Here is a 16,775-nt window from a genome sequence, read left to right as displayed (position 1 = left end):
ATCTGGTGCCCTCTGTGGGGTGACTTGGTGGGCAGGCAACTGGGACCCCCAGGAGTCCCCTGCTTAGGGGAAGTCTGACCATCCTGCAGCTTCCCCATCGCCTGGGCCAAGATCAGGGAGGAGATGGTACTGCACTAGGGCCTGGTGGAAAGGCTCCTGCATGCTGAGGCGGGAGGAAGTTGCTCTCAACCCCTGGGCATCTTCTGTCTGGAACTTCATCTGCAGCAGGGTGGAGCTGGCGCGGGATGGCTCTTGGCCAGTACCTTCTGTTCAGAGATATTTACGTTAGTGTGGTTTCTCTGGGAATCAGTCCTACTGCCTCCCAACCTAGGGAGAGGGTTAGGGTGATGGATGTGGGACTTATTGCTTATTGTGCAAGGTTTTATAAATGGATGTTCTATTTTTGTATACTGATCATTTGTTTTTCAGAAATAACTGCCAAAGCAAGGTGGTCAGTTTCTGGTATTTATAGAGCCTGACGGACTCCCAATGACCCCCAAGGAGTCTTGCCCAACATCAAAGGCCCAGGCCAGACCAGTCTCTTTTCAAGAGGAATTTCTGCTACTCGAAGGGCAGCATGGAAGTGGGCACATTCAATGGCCCGGGGTGTCCAGGCAGAAGGCAAGCAGAGGAGGCTGGAAGGGCTGGTATTGTAAAGGCCATGCGAGGGCCTGGTCCCTGCTCCTGGTATCCAGCACAACTGACATCTGATCTGGATAATTCTTCCAGAGGCTGTACATGGTGTCCTCTCTGGCTCTGAGCAGAAGATCCCTAAATGGGTCTGTGGGTAAGAACATGGGCCAGAGGCCTCACTTTGGTATGTGCTGAGCAGGGCCTCCATAGCTATTCAACCTCTCTGGGATTCTTCTGCCTCCTTAATAAAACGTGGGTAAGAGCAGTAATTATGGGCTGGGGTTATATAGTTCAGTGGCAGAGTGTTTGCCTGGCACATGTGAGGTATTAGGTTCAATCCTCAGCACCACATAAATAAAATAAAGGTATTGTGTCCATCTACAACTAAGAATATTAAAAAAAAAAATAGCAGCTATGCCAGAGATTTGTTCTGAGAACCAAGTGAGAAAATAGAAGTAGAGGGCTTGGAATAGTGCATATGCATGCTACAGGGTAAGTATTCCATAAAAGTTCTAGGTTGAGTATCCCTAGCCCCCAAATCCAACATCCAAAACCTCTGGAGTGCTGACATGATGCCAAAAGTGGAAAATTCAACACCTGATCTCAGGTGGTAGGTCACAGTCAAAATACTAAAAATATTGTATGAAGTTTCAAGGTACATTCAGGCCATGTATGTCAAGTGTATATAAAACACAAATAAATACTGTGCTTAGACTTTGCTCCCCTCCCCAAGATATCTCATTATGTATACGCAAATATTCCATAATCTGAAAAAAATCTGAAATCCACTTCTGGTCTTCAGCATTTTGGATAAAGGCTACCCAATTGTGCTATTTTAATTAGGATTACAAAAAAATTTATTTAGGCAAAGAGAATTCTAGTAGGGCAAGGACTAGCTGGAAAAGTTCCTTCTCTTCTAGCCTATGCAAAAGCCAGAAGATTGATAAGAATGACAGTGAGAAGTCACCAGTTAAGAATCACTGAGACCTATGCTGAGTGTGCAGGAATAACCTTACAAAGCAATATGATACATGTCTCTGCCCTCAAGATTAAAATCTCAGGGGGAGACTGTATGACAACACGACAAGTTAAATAGTGAAAGCTTTAAAATAAGCAGTTAAAGAGAATAATGGATGTCACAAAGTCTTCCGTGATTAACTGTCAAATGAGTCGCACAGATGATAATTGTTAAGAAATCAAAAGAAGGTGAGGAATGAATTGGCTGCATACATTATAGCACTTCCCGTTAACTTAGATAAAATAGATACATTTTAATTAATAAAGACCCACATTTCTCACTTGTAACAGTCCAAATGCTTAATCCTCTAAAAGCTAAACATAAAGTGACTATGTGACCCAGCAATTCCATTTCTAGGCATGTGCCTGAAGAGAGTGAAAGACAAACTGAAACAGGTATCTGTGCCAATGTTTACAGCAGTGTTATTCACACCAGTCAAAAGGTGGAAACGATCTAAGTGTCCATCAACAGATGAAGTGACAAAATGTGGCACATCCATATAATGGAGTACTCTTCAGTCTAAGGTTGAATGAAGTTCTGACACATGTTGCACTATGGATGAATCTTGGAAACATTAAGTGAAAGAAACCAGAAACAAATTTTGTATAACTCTACAAATATGAGATATCTAGAATAGGTGAATCCATACAGATAGAAAATAGATTAGAAGTGCCAAAGACCGGGGCTGGGGGCAGAGAGAAATGGGGAGTTATTGCTTTTGAGTATAGAAGTTTTGGTTGTGGCAAAAAGAGAGCTTGAAATAGATTCTGGTGATGGTTGTACAATATTGTGAGTATAATTGATGTCATCCAATTGTTCACTTAAAATGGTTAAAATGGGGCTGGGGATGTGGCTCAAGCGGTAGTGTGCTCGCCTGGCATGCGTGCGGCCCGGGTTCAATCCTCAGCACCACATACAAACAAAGATGTTGTGTCCGCCGAAAAACTAAAAAATAAATATTAAAAAAAAAAATGGTTAAAATGGTAAATTTAGATTCTACATTTTACCATAATTTAAAAAAATGAATATACAAAACCCCCACTGAATTGTACAAGTAAATGGGTGGATTATAAAGTATGTGAATTATGTCCCAATTTAAAAAGTCCATGGGCTCATTCCAAAATAAGAAAGCAAATGGGACCCAGGGTCTCAGTGCCTGGGGTTGGAGAGTGCAGCAGGGCTCAATGTAGCTGCTGGGGGGAAGAGGAACTGCCATCCAGAACAAGATTAGAAAATGGGGCTCTAGGAAAAGGTCCCCGAGCCTAGGAAGTAGGAGGAAGGAAGGTGCGCTGGAAAGCTGAGCGAGGCGGAGGAGGCAACTCCAGAAGGAACAGGGACAGGAGGAGAGCTGCCTTAAAAAGGCAGGGCCCAGAGAAGGCCGCAGCTGCTGGTCTGTGAGTACTGTGTTATGACAGGCTGTCACTCAAGGGAGCCCCTCCCCCCTGCACACAGTATGCCCAGGTTCAGGGAAGTGCTGGGAGCCATGACTCCATGCATTCCCAGTTCCCAATGGGATGCAGAGCCACCCTGTCCTTCCCTCAACTCTGGACTCTGGTCACAGTCACTTGAACACACGGTGGCTCCTCTGGCCATCTTATGAAAAGTGGACGTGTTCTATCGCAGGTGCATGCTCTGGGTGAAGACACCACATCAAGACAAAGGCTGGCTCCCTAAAAAGTGTTCTAGAAGCTGGTGTCCTCATCCTGTGACCCTGAAATCTACTAGGGAGGGTGGAAGAGATTACTCGTGGCATTAAAGGATCTACTGTGAGGGTCCCTTCAAGATTTATTATGCTGCCATGCCCAGAGTCTCTTCTCTGGGCATAACATCAGTTACCTCAGACCTGATTTCCAATGCTACCTCCGTGGTCGCTGCCACTGAACCAGAAGTCTCCTGTCAATCAACCATTGCCTGCACCACTACTGCCATTGCTGCTGCCTCTGATTCTGCTGTTGCCAGCCTGAGATCACCTGGAGGTCTTCTTTCTGGGTGCTGCTGCCACAGAAGAAACCGCTGCCCCGGATGCAACTGAAGCCGACACTGCTGATGACCCCCAGAGATTGCCTGGTGACACTCCCCCACAGCTGCAGTTGTAGCTGCCACTGCAGCCACTACTGCTGACCTGCTGCCTGCTGCCAACAACCACCACCACTACAGCTGCTACCACCGCCTAGAGGACTGCTTCGGGGGAGACTCCAGGTTTGGTTGCACGTGGCTGCACCCATTTTGGGACATCAGCCAGGGCCTGGGGTCCGGGTGCTAGCAGATTTACCACCATAAAAGTCTCTGTCTGGGGACTCCAGCTGGGACCTGCAGGTCCAGTGTGGGGGTGCTTGCAGGTTTCAAGGCGTATGGGGTCTTTCTGCTGAGAGTGCTGTGGCCCTTGTCGTGCTGCTGCATCTCGGGGTTGCTCCTTTGCATAAGTGTATCCCTGGTGGTCTCTCTGCAAGTAGGAGGAGCATTGAGATCTTGGGACTGCAGTGTGGCTGAGCCTGAGGTATCTGAAGCCCAGATTGGTGGGATAGAGCCTGGGTTTGCGAGGGCTGATCGGGGTTTGGTGGTCCCAAGAGATGTCAGAGACAGAGCTGAGAAACTACTGAATACTGACAGAGACAGTTCGACTTTCCAGCAAGATTTATTTTATTTTATTTTTTGATTCACTAATCTCTCTACCATATTTAGAACAGGATGTTTTTTATGCATCACTGTGTGGAGGACCATGACATATGAATGATGTTTTGCATTTTTGTCATATTCTTATGTCTTTAATTTTTTCTCTTTATTCATATTCTTCCTCTCTTTTGTCTGTTATAGTCTTTCCTACTTTTCCCAAACCAACAGTCAATCTCTGTCAGCTCCTCTTCCACTCTTCCTGTGCATTTTTACATCTCATGTTTCTCTTCCTCCCTCATGAATATTACATACTACACTACCTCTGTTCTCTCATCTACCATTTGAAATTGTAAATCGTTTTAACAAATATTCTGTTTGTACTGTAGATAGTTACGGAACTCATCATTTTGGTTTAATGTGAGAAAGCAGTAGACGCCTTAGTGGGAGCTATTAGGTTTAAGGCTATATATTGTGTACACTGGGTGGGGCCTCACCAGTAAAGGTGAAGTGCTGGAAACCCTCAGGGACACTACAGATCTACAGAGCAGAACTTATCCTGCCTTAGATCCATACTTTTAGATGGGAAAACACACTAACAACATGAAAAAACAAGGGAATGAAGCACCCCAAGCAAACCAAGATGTTTCAATAACAGAAGCCACTGATAACACAGCAGAAGAAATGTCCAAGAAGGAGTTCAGACTGTATATAGTGGAACTGATATGTGAAGTAAAGGACAGTATAAAAAGTGAAATCAAAGAAAATAATACAGGAAGTGAAAGACCACTTCAATAAAGAGTTAAAGATTGTGAAAAAATAAAAACCAAGCAGAAATTCTCAAAATGAAGGAACGGGCAAACCAAATTATAAATGCAATAGAAAGCATCATCAACAGACTAGACCACTTGGAAAACAGAACCTCCGACAATGAAGACAAAATATATAATCTTGAAAGTAGAGTTGAACATGCAGAGAAGATGTTAAGAAACCACAAACAAAACATCCAAGAATTATGGGATAACATGAAAAGATCAAATTTTAGAGTTATCAGAATAGATGAAGAAGCAGAGATAAAAACCAAAGGAATGCACAATCTTTTCAATGATATAACAGCAGAAAATTTCCCAAACCTAAAGAATGGAATGCAAAATAAAATACAAGAGGCTTACAGGATCCCAAATGTACAAAATTATAGCAAACCCATACCAAGACACATTATAATAAGAATGAATAACACACAGAATAAAGATAAAATCTTAAAGGCTGGGAGAGAAAAAAAATCAAATTACATAGAGGTGGAAACCAATTTGGATCTCAACTGATTTCTCAACCCAGACCCTCAAAGCTAGGAGGTCCTGGAATAATATATTTCAAGCTCTGAAAGAAAATGGATGACAACCAAGAATTTTATATCCAGCTAAATTAAGTTTCAGATTTGAAGATGAAATTAAAACCTTCTATAAACAACAATTAAAAGAATTCACAACTAGAAAACCTACACTATAGAGCATTCTCAACAAAATATTCCATGAGGATGAAGTGAAAAAAAAAAAAAAAAGTGAAAACCTGCAAAGGGAGGCTCTACATTAAAGGGACATTCAACCAAATGAGAAACTAAGACAAATCAAAAACCAGAAATAAATCAAAATGACAGGGAATACAAATTATATCTCAATAATAACCTTGAATGTTAATGGCCTAAACTCATCAATCAAAAGACATAGACTGACAGGTTGGATTAAAAACCAAGACCCAACAATGTGCTGTCTTCAAGAGACTCACCTCATGGGCAAAGACATCCACAGGGTAAAGGTGAAAGGATGGGAAAAAGCTTATCACTCATATGGATTGTGTAAACAAACAGGGATTTCCATTCTCATTTCAGGTAAAGTAGACTTCAAATCAAAGTTAATCAGAAGAGACAAAGAAGGACATTTCATACTTCTCAAGGGAAGTATATATAAGCAGGACATAACAATTATAAATATTTATGCCCCAAACAATGGAGCATCCATGTATATCAAACAAACCCTTCTCAATTTCAAGAGTCAAATAGACCACAATACAATAACACTGGGAGACTTTAACACACCTCTCTCACTACTGAACAGATCTTCCAAACAAAAACTAAATAAGGAAACTATAGAACTAAATAATACAATCAATAGTTTAGGCTTAACAGACATATGTAGATTATTTCATCTATTATGGAGCAGATATACTTTCTTCTCAGCAGCACACGGCTCCTTCTCGAAAATAGAACATACCTTATACCAGAAAGCAAATCTTAGTAAATACAAACAAAAAACAAACAAACAAAAAACAGAGATAATACCCTGCATTCTATCAGACCACAATGGAATGAAATTAGAAATCAATAATAAAATAAAAAATAGAAGCTACTGTGACAAATGGAGACTAAATAATACACAATTGAAGGATGAATGGATAGAAGAAATCAAAGATGAAGTAAAAAATTCTTAGAGGTAAATGAGAACACTGATATGACATATAAAGATCTCTGGGACACTATGAAGGCAGTACTATTTATTCTTTTAATGAATGCATTGAGTGCATTCATTAAAAGAATAAAAATTCAACAAGTAATAACCTAACACTACATCTCAAAGCTCTAGAAAAAGAACAAATCAACACCAATAGCAGAAGACAGGAAATAATTATAATCAGAGCTAAAATCGATGAAATTGAAACAAAAGAAACAATTGAAAAAATGGACAAAACAAAATTGGTTCTTTGAAAAAAATAAATAAAAATAGATAAACTCCTGGCCATGCCAGCAAATAGAAAAAGAGACAAAATTCAACTTACTAAAACACAAGATGAAGAAGGAAATATCACAATGGACATGTCTGAAACTCAGAAGATAATCAGAAATTATTGTACTCTAATAAAATAGAAAATATCAAAGACATCGACAGATTTCTAGAGACATATGACCTACCCAAACTGAATGAGGAGGTCATACATGATTTAAACAGATCAATTTCAAGTAATGAAATAGAAAACGCCATCAAAAGCCTGCCAACCAAGAAAAGTCCAGGACCAGATGGATTTTCAGCTGAATTCTACAAGACTTTCAAAGAAGAAATACCACATGCACCTCCAATAAAGTATTAATCTCTAGGATATATAAAGAACTGAAAAAACTTAACACCAAAAAATACAAATAATCTAATCAATAAATGGGCCAAGAAACTTAACAGATACTTCACAGAAAAAGAAATACAATTGATCAACAAATTTATGAAAAAGTGTTCAACATCTCTAGCAATTAGATTTCATCTCACTCCTGTCAAAATGGCAATCATCAAGAATACAGGCAACAATCAATGTTGGTGAGGATGTGGGGGAAAAGGTACACTCATACATTGCTAGTGGAACTGCAAATTGGTGCAACCACTATGGAAAGCAGTATATGGAGATTCCTCAGAAAATTGGGAATGGAACCACCATTTGACATAGCTATCCCACTCCTTGGCTTATACCCAAAGGACTTAAAATCAGCATACTATAGTGACACAGCTACATCAATTTTTATAGCAGCTCAATTCACAATAGCTAGACTATGGAACCAACCTAGGTGTCCCTCAATAGATGAATGCATAAAGAAAATGTGGTATATATGCTCAATGGAATATTACTCAGTTTTAAAGAAGAGTGAAATTATGGCATTTGCTAGTAAATGGTTGGAGTTGAAGAATATCATGCTAAGCAAAATAAGCCAATCCCAAAAAACCAAAGGCTGAATGTTTTCTCTAATATGTGGATGCTAATTCACAATTAGGCGGCGGGGGGGGGGGGGGGGGCACTAGGGAAGAATAGCATTATCTTAGATTAGGTAGAGGGAAGTGATAGGAGGGGAGGGAAAGGGATATGGGAACAGGAAGGATAGTAGAATGAAACAGGTATTATTACTGTATGTATATATTTGACTATGTGACCAATATGATTCTGTAACACGTACACTCAGAAAAATGAGAAATTAATCCCATCTATGTATGATATATCAAAGTGCATAAATACATTCTACTGTCATGTGTAACTAATTAAAACAAATAAAAAAAGATTTATTATAAAGGTCACTTAAAATAGGATTTGGTTCATGTGGGGACAAGTGCACGGAGTAGGGCACACATGGCATATGTTAAGGGTGTCTGAGTGGCAGGCCCCTCCTCTCGTACTAGGCATGTGAGCAGCAGGCCGTTTACCCCATAGGCACAGCCCTGGGCATGAGGCCGTGTGTTGCAATCCCTGCGCTTGCTCCACAGCCTACTCCTTGATTGGTAGCTGCAAGGACAGCTGGCCAGAAATTGCATTGGCGGCTGCCTGTAATCTGCTTTTCTACTGCCCGAGTATATATACATGGTAACTGAGCAATAAAATCAGACCTGCTTCCTGCTTGGTCTCTGGAGGTCTTGATTAGCGACTCTGCAGTCACACTGTCCTCTACCCTGTTCTGTGGACCTCCTCGCGGGACGAGAGAGAGCCCAGTAGGTCTACTACTCATTTGGAGAAAAAACAAATTTCTTTAGTGAGTGCACCTCACATATAAACCTAGATCTGGCCAATTCCTGCTGATCCTATCTTCCTTAAGCACCAAATAGTTTAGGAGATAAGGAAGCAAACAAGCAAAACACACACACAACATTAATTTTGGCCAAACTGTAATCTTACCTCAAATAAAATTCAATCTGGGCACATTTGGAATTCTTTGTTCAAATTTGAAAACTATGAAGCAGCTTCAGCTTAATTTTGGCAAGAACTGTCTAGCAACTAGAACTTTCTGAAGGTACAATGGGCCACTCTGTCAATCAGTTAACATCTTGTCACTTAGGAAGGCTTTCCAGCAAGGGTCTTATAGGAGTTAGCAGCTTGGCCTAGATGACCAGGAGACTTGAGGGCTGACTCCTCAATGGAAAACAGCAGGTAGTGAGCCTCCCATGAACAGGACTGGGGGAGCCTGCCTGTCAGCCTCTGGCGGTCTCCCAAGGAGAGAGAGATAAATCCTCCATCAATTTTTTGGGGGGTTACTGGGGATGGAGCCCAGGATGCTCAACTACTAGGCTATATCCCTGGTCCTTTTCATTTTGAGATGGAATGTTGCTAAGCTGCCCACGCTGGCCTCAAACTTGTGATCCTCTTGCCTCAGCCTCCTAAGTATCTAGGATAATAGGAGTGTGCTACTTGATCTCTATAAACTCTTCAGGGGTACTGTTCATTTGTTTGTAGCTGGGGAGCCCTATGCAAATATGAACAATACAGTAATGCTGATTTACTTTTATTTTTGGATTTATATGTGATCTCTTCTATTGTTAGAAATCTCTGTGTTCTACCTAAATATGCTACGCAGATTAGGGAACAATGGGAAGCTGCTAAATGAGTCACTTTAAAAATGAGCATACTTTTGAGATGCCTACTGTGGATTCTTTAGGCTCCTATGTGTTGAGACTACTGGGATTCATTCCACTATTGAGTCTAATTATTATTGATAGCTTATCAATCCCATTACGAGTTGGTTAATGGAAGTGAGAGAGACTGATAGAAGTACAATGAGAAATGAAATATTTGCTCAAATGGCCTTGACAGACATCACTTCTGAATAAGGAGCAAAGCTGTAAGAGCACACAATTGCATTGTGTTGTCATGGCAATAGATGATTTTCATCGTTTTAAAATGATGAAAAGAAATAAGGAGCTAAGAAGTAAGAAATCAGCCCCAATGGAGAACACACTGCCAGAGGATCAGGTGCAAACCCGTGACCCCGTCTCTGCAGGGCCCTGCTTGGAATGTGATTCTGATTTCTATTTGCTAATCTCAGTCAATTTCATCCTTCAAGACCAGGGTCAAAACTCATCTCCTCCAGTAAACTTTCCATGACTTCTTTCACTCTGACTTCATAGTCAACACTAGATATGAAAAAAATACTACTCTTTTATCACCACAATACTGATTGCCAAATATAGGTAATATTTATTGGATGTAGACCAACTACCATTCAAAGTGCTGTTTATATATTATCTCCTTTGATCCTCCTGGCAAGACTATGCAACAAAGAATATTTTAAAGACAATAAACTGTAGACATGGCAAGCTTGGGTCACTTGGTTGCCTAAAGTCATAGAGCTGGTAAGGGGCAGAGTCAGATTGAAGGCAGGCCTGATCTCTCATCCATGATGCTCTGCAAACCTCTGTCTCCCTAGTGAAGTACCCAGCAAGCACCTAAAATGTAAAATGATGCAAACTCCTTTTTCTGGTTCCTCCAGGGCCTTATCTCATGACAGTGGTATTTTCTGGGCATGGGACCTGGGATGGTTTGCACACAGAACTTCTCAGCTGATGAGAAGGAGAGACACGGACTCAGTCACCTTCATTGCTGTTCCCACAGTGTTCTATTCTAAGGCCAGAGCTGATTACTTTTAATCTGGCCTTGTGTGAGGAGAGGGAGCTGAAGCCACTGCCTTCATGCCAGTGTGCTCCTTCTGATGAGTTAGGTAGTTCTTGATTTAAAGTCATCAGTGAAAATTCCCTTCATCTTAACCTAGTACATACATTCCATTCAATCATATTGTCTACATATTTATATCAAACATCACCATTAAGGTCATACTTTATGTGACTACTTTACAGAGAAATCAGAAACAAGACCCTAGAAGGCGCAGCGAGAAGTCACCCTGTCCTCACCCACTGGATGGTGTGGAAGAAGATGTCTTCTCCCACTTTCTCCTGCAGTCCTGTTCCCTCCTTCTACAGCTTGACTCCTCCTCACCATAGCAGGCTGTCCACTGAGCCTTCCTGCCTGATGTATCCACTCCTCCCTGTCCCTGCCTCCTTCTTCACTGTGGAAGGCAAGGAGCCACCTAGGAGGTTGCCACACATCAGTGACATCTCTGTAATGCCAAAGTGTCATGACAAGCTGCTGGGGACAGACAGTAGGGCACAGTGTTGCTTATTCCCTAGGCCACTCCACTTCACCCACTCAAGTGTTCTGAATGGGGCCCTGTAATGAGGATGCTGTGAGTTGGCTGGACCAAAGGCCTTTCATTGCTCCAGACGCATCATACGATTGAAACATCTTTCAACTCTGGAAGTGTGTTAAAATGGACAGGCAAAAAAGACCCTTCAAATGATCTTGTGTGTCTGATTCCTTTGCTTCTTCACTCTAGCTGGAATGGGATGTTCCTGTGCCTGCAAGATTTGGCTGTGTGGCCTTCTTAACCAGCACAGGGCAGCCGTGAGCAACTGGGCTGTGGGTGGCAATGAAGATGAACTCCACTTTGGGTTGATTTTTGTTCAGGTAGTAATAAATGAGTGTGTGTTTTTTTTTTTTTTTTCACCTCTCTCTATTTTTTAGACCAAAGTCTTTTGAGCAGCGGTTATTCAGTTTTCCAACTAGTTTCTCTGGTTTTACAATTTGATATAAAGGAGGAAATGATTGGGGCTAATTTTTTTTTAATATGTATTCTGCAACCCCACCTCTAATTTTAAGAGTGACTCAAATGACTGTATTACTACCTAAAAAACTGAATGATATTTATGAACCAATTTTTTTTTTTTTTTAGAGTTTACATTTTTGTTCCAATGGCTGTAACAGTCTTTGTGAAGTGCAGAATGCAGCAGTGCCCGGTGACCCAAGTACAACAACCTATCTTCCAGGGCCCTTTAAGTAATGTACGGATGAATATATGAGTGAATAATGAAGAATGGACGAGAAGCTGGAGCACTGATAGTTACACACTTCAAAAACTATCCTCACACTGGAAGGCCATACGTTGGGGCTCTGTGTGGCAGTTTCAGCACGAGGCAAGGTTGGCAGGAGGGTCTGGATGAATCAGACATGCACCTGCAAACTCTTGTCTGAGGAAATTTCTGGTGAGAAAAGAGGGCTTGCTCAGCATATGGGGACAGATGCTTCTCTAAGTTAACTATAAATATTTTACAGTTCTACTACTTACTCCTGGGGGCCACAGAAAAATATGTCTATCATTTAGTTTTTCTGTGTTGACACCAATTCTCTATACACGACCAATGAAACCCCTAGACCAACAAGTGACTCACTGAAAAAGCAGAGTCCATTGGCTCTTCTGTGGTCTGACCACTAAAATTCACAGAATTAGAAGAGCTGATTTCTGTCCCTCTCCTGAGATGGCTCCAGCTTACTGATGAATGCCCAGTACTCAGTGGGGCTCAGTGTACAACACTCTGACCTCCCCACATCCCTGGCATGGTGCACTGCACACAGTAGGTCCTACCAGGACATAGTGGTGGTCACAGAAGAGTGCAGGACAGAATTATATTGTTAACGACCGAAGATAAATCAGTTATTTTTGCCACTAATTAAGCTTGCCATTTCTTCAGGGCATCTAAATCACAATTCTGCTATTTAATAATTTAATATTAATATTAATTAAATATTAATCAATTTGGGTAAGTCACTTCCTTTCTTGGGCCTGGGCTTCTTCATCTATCAAATGGGAAAAGGAAATGTGGCCTCTACACCCCGTAAGTGACAAAGAGGGCAGTGCTGACGAAAGCACTTGATACCCTTCTTGAGTTCACCACCTCGTAGGCTGCCTCCTGCATGCTCTGGAATTCTCCTTACAAGTTGGAATCATGACCATCCACCTGCTCTGGCAACTAAAAGTGCCACATATTTGGTGTCAGGAATAGTGGTTTTATTTTGAAATTCTTTAAGAATTCTAGGCGATGTCACCCAGTCTTAGAGACTTACTGACTCTCCCTGAGGTCTGGAAAGGTGGCCTCATCACTTGCCCCACATTGGTGCCAAGGCACTCTGGAGGGAGGGGCACTGTCATTCTCCTGAGCATCATTGGCTCCTGACTTTCTAACTGTCATGTTGAGGCTGACCCACATCAGGGGTAGTGCCCAGCATTTCAGGCAGTTATAGGACAAGCACTGAGAACCAGAAATGTTAGCGTTAGTGTAAGTAGAAAATAGGAAATAAGGTTGGGAACACGATGCTCATGGCATAGGAGCGATCTGGGTTGGCCGGGGTGGGGGTGGACAAGGATGATCAGGGTTAAGGAGAGAAGGTCTCCCTTGTTCAAACCAAGAAACCCAGAAGGGCAAGGGACATCGTCCAGTAGGAGAGTGGCCCAGTGGACTCCTACTTAGCTGCACTGGGGGGTGATACTTATTTTCCCAGGACCAATCTTTCCCTTGAGTCCCTTACTACCTCATAACGAAGCATACCATCCCTATTTAACAGGAGACCCCTTAATAATCCCCCCTTGTACCCTGAAATCTCCTTGCTCCGTGTGTCCTGTTTTCTCTTAGAGAAGCTTCCTGACTGGGACTCCTCCTATGTGCCTGCCTTTGCAGCTCTGCCCCATAAATTACTACCTGAATCTGCTACCCCACCTCTAATGTTTGTACACAACTGCTTAGACCTTTGACCTTGAGAAGTCCCCTCCCGTGCTATCTCCTTAAGTTACATTCCCTTCAGATTCCTTTAGTACTTTGCTGGTTTTTTTGGAAAGATGTTCTGCTTTGTGTTATATGATTTGTATGTGTCTTATCTTGCTTATTCCTTTGTGTACCTCATGAGGACAGAGATCAGCTCCCTTATTTATGTAACACCTGCAGTGCCCAACAAACATTGACTGTGTTAAATTTTATGACATTCTGATTTCTAAGAATGAGTAATTGTATTTCCTCCCACATTTTTTTCTCGTTTCTAAACATAGTCATAATAATGTGATCACAATTACACAGTAGTTTCTCTATAAATAAGACAGCTACTGGCTTCTTTTTTATTCCATGTAGACTCAAATTCAAATACACTTTCCTATCTTTCAGGGTCCTGAACCATTTTCTAAGGCAACAGCCATTTATCTTTCCAGAAAACATTGCTATCACATCTTCTGTGAGCTGCCAGTCACAGCTATGGGCATCTGAGACCCTTCAACATCACTCTGGTCTCGACCTGCAGCTTGCCATTTTGGTGGAATGACCCTGGTACATTTTCATTATCTCAGGCCAGGCAAGCAATCCGTTATGCTTTGTAGCATACCAAGCCCACTGCCATGATCTGTGGTGGTTCCCCACAGGTCACCTGCCCGTCCACTGCTGCTTGCCTCCTTGGAGTCTCTCAGTCATTTCCATCAAGGTCCTCATGAGCCACCATGCATTTCAGTTCTGCTGCTCTTGGGGGCCTGTGAGTGCTAGGGAAGTGGGTATGTGCTTTGGCTTTGCTGTCTCTCCAGCCCTAACTGGTGCAGAGAGAGCATCTTGTCCTCAGGCACTATTTAATTCTCTCCTTAGCACTTAAATATCCAGAGTTTGGCTCAACTCAAATCTCAGAGTCCAAAATCATATTCCATTCTAACTGATCACTAGATTTTAAATTACTTTCACTTTTTTTTCCAGTTGTTTACAAGGTTGTTTGGGCCTTCTTATGACAATGATACAAATGTATACAACCTGTCCCAAGCAAGTGTTCAGTTTGGGGCTGGGAAGAGCCTTTCTTCTTGTGAAGGGGCCACTGAGCCCACGTGAAGACTGAACTCACAGTCTTCTTGGTGGGGAGGATGAGGCACTGGAAAGGAAGGAACACTAACTCGACTTGGGACTGTGATCAAAAGGGAAACTGAGACCAGCCCTGGAATCAGCATGTGGGGAGTAAAGTAATACTGATCTGCAACTGTGTGCCTGGTCTCACTGACCTCAAGTCTCCTTTGGTACCTGGCAAATGACAGGATCAGAAATGCTCCACTACATTCTTCTCTGAAATATACTGAAAATCAGGCTGAGCCACTCGATGGGAAAAAAGAATGAGAAATATGCTATCCCTATCATGAAATATATACCCAAACCACTGAACTTCATTATTAAGATGGGAAAGGATGCCCCATGCAGGAACAGCTATAATGAGAATGTTTTAATCAGTCTATCTGTACATTTTATAATGATTTCAAGCATGAGAATTTATTATCTAATCAAAAGGATTTGTGATTACTAATTAGTTACGTTGTATCCAATCAGGAATTAATACTGTGGGCCTAATTACAAATGTTGAGCTTTGTACCCAGTTGTGGGATGCGTGCTGGCTGGCAATGCTGGGCGGGGGAGTGGCAGGCCTTCCCTGACCTTCGGTTCTACAGCAAAGGCACCAGCAGGGCGGGGTTCTGAGACTTGGGGTTCTACGAGGCCCCAAGGCCCCTAGGGGTGCAGAGGTTTACCAGGCTGCACCACCTGAGCCAAGCAAGCTGAAAGCATGTTTTATTGGAGTCTGGCTACAAAGCATAGAAAAAGAGGCTCTGGTGCCAGGGTTGATATTGTGCAAATATAATAAATATTTCTTCCCTCTCTCCAGGAAGTAAAATGAATTATTACTACTTTGGAATAAACAGTAATGCTCTCTGGGTGAAGAGCCAACTGGCAGTTTGAAAGATTGGGTTAATCAGACACAGGGAAATTTCTGATTAATTGGACAATTACTTGGAATTCTGAGTGAGCCAAGGCGATATTAGAGAAATGTCCCAACCAACTGGGAGTAAATTCAGTAGCCTGAGGCAGAGATTCTGAAGCTTATGGAGGCTGAAATACACTGGCATTGTGGGCCAGATTTTATGGTCTCACATTTGTCAAATGTATAGGGCCTGCAACTATCTTTTAAGACTAAAGTGATTCAAATTATTTTGATTTTCAACAATTATGGAAAATCTGTTTGACAGTCTCTTGAAATAAGTTTAAGACCCAAGGACATGACAAAACCAAAATTTAGGGGTCAGCAGGGAGGAATCACTATGTTTGATGATGTAAATGGCCCAGATTTAGGAATAGGTCACGAGAGCCGGCGACACGTGTGACGTTCTCCCAGGCTCCTTCCTTGGAGTCTAAGGAGCCACACCTCACCTGGTGGGGGCATGTTTTTGTTCCTCCTCCTCATCTGTGTCGCTGCTGATGGTGATGACGCTGACTGTGGGGCTGGGGGTATCAGGGATGACAATCGTTTGTCGCTGCCGCTCTCTGGTGGTGCTGGAGGCCACGTCGCCCCACCCACATGTGACGGAGGTACTGCAGGCTGGGCTGCTGTGCACCATGGCGCAGCGGGGAGGTGTGTTCTCCTTGACACGTTTGGATCGCTGAGGGGAGCTGATGGCCTGGGAGGAGGACACTTCACAGGTGGAGACGTTTCTGTAATGACAAAACCACACATGCAGAGGAAGCTCAGGCCTGGCGACTCCTTCCAAAGAGTCCACTCTAGAAACACCGGTGTTGCCACATGTTCATTACAAAAAAAAAAAAAAAAAAAAAAAGAAAAAGTCCAAGGACTGGGCCAATTAGACTGAGTTTGTAATTAGAAAAGTGGTCGCCTCTAGAGGTCTTTCAGGTGAGGACAGCAACTTGGCCTCCCCAGGGCTCTGGTCTGGCTCCCTATACCTGCTCCCAATAGGCTGGTCTTGTAGGGGTTTAAGTCCTGACCAGAAGTCAGCTGTGTCTGTTTCAGTGTGGCCTTCATCTTCAGGATT

At 42.4% G+C, this 16,775-nt stretch overlaps 1 protein-coding gene across 5 annotated transcripts in view; it reads right to left on the bottom strand.

Annotated features, from left to right (window-relative positions):
- Hipk2 (homeodomain interacting protein kinase 2) overlaps positions 1-16,775 on the bottom strand; it is a 245,985-nt gene that overhangs the window by 74,754 nt on the left and 154,456 nt on the right. For all 5 annotated transcript variants that reach the window (XM_071611718.1, XM_071611728.1, XM_071611726.1 and 2 more), the window contains exon 12: positions 16,159-16,440. In XM_071611718.1, the coding sequence (XP_071467819.1) occupies positions 16,159-16,440 (282 nt within the window). The remainder of the gene's footprint in view (positions 1-16,158; positions 16,441-16,775) is intronic.

This window comes from Marmota flaviventris, chromosome 1 (assembly GCF_047511675.1).
Source record: "Marmota flaviventris isolate mMarFla1 chromosome 1, mMarFla1.hap1, whole genome shotgun sequence".
Lineage (NCBI taxonomy): Eukaryota > Metazoa > Chordata > Mammalia > Rodentia > Sciuridae > Marmota > Marmota flaviventris.
Note: the sequence above shows the minus strand (reverse complement) of the source record. Positions and strands in the feature narration are given on the sequence as shown.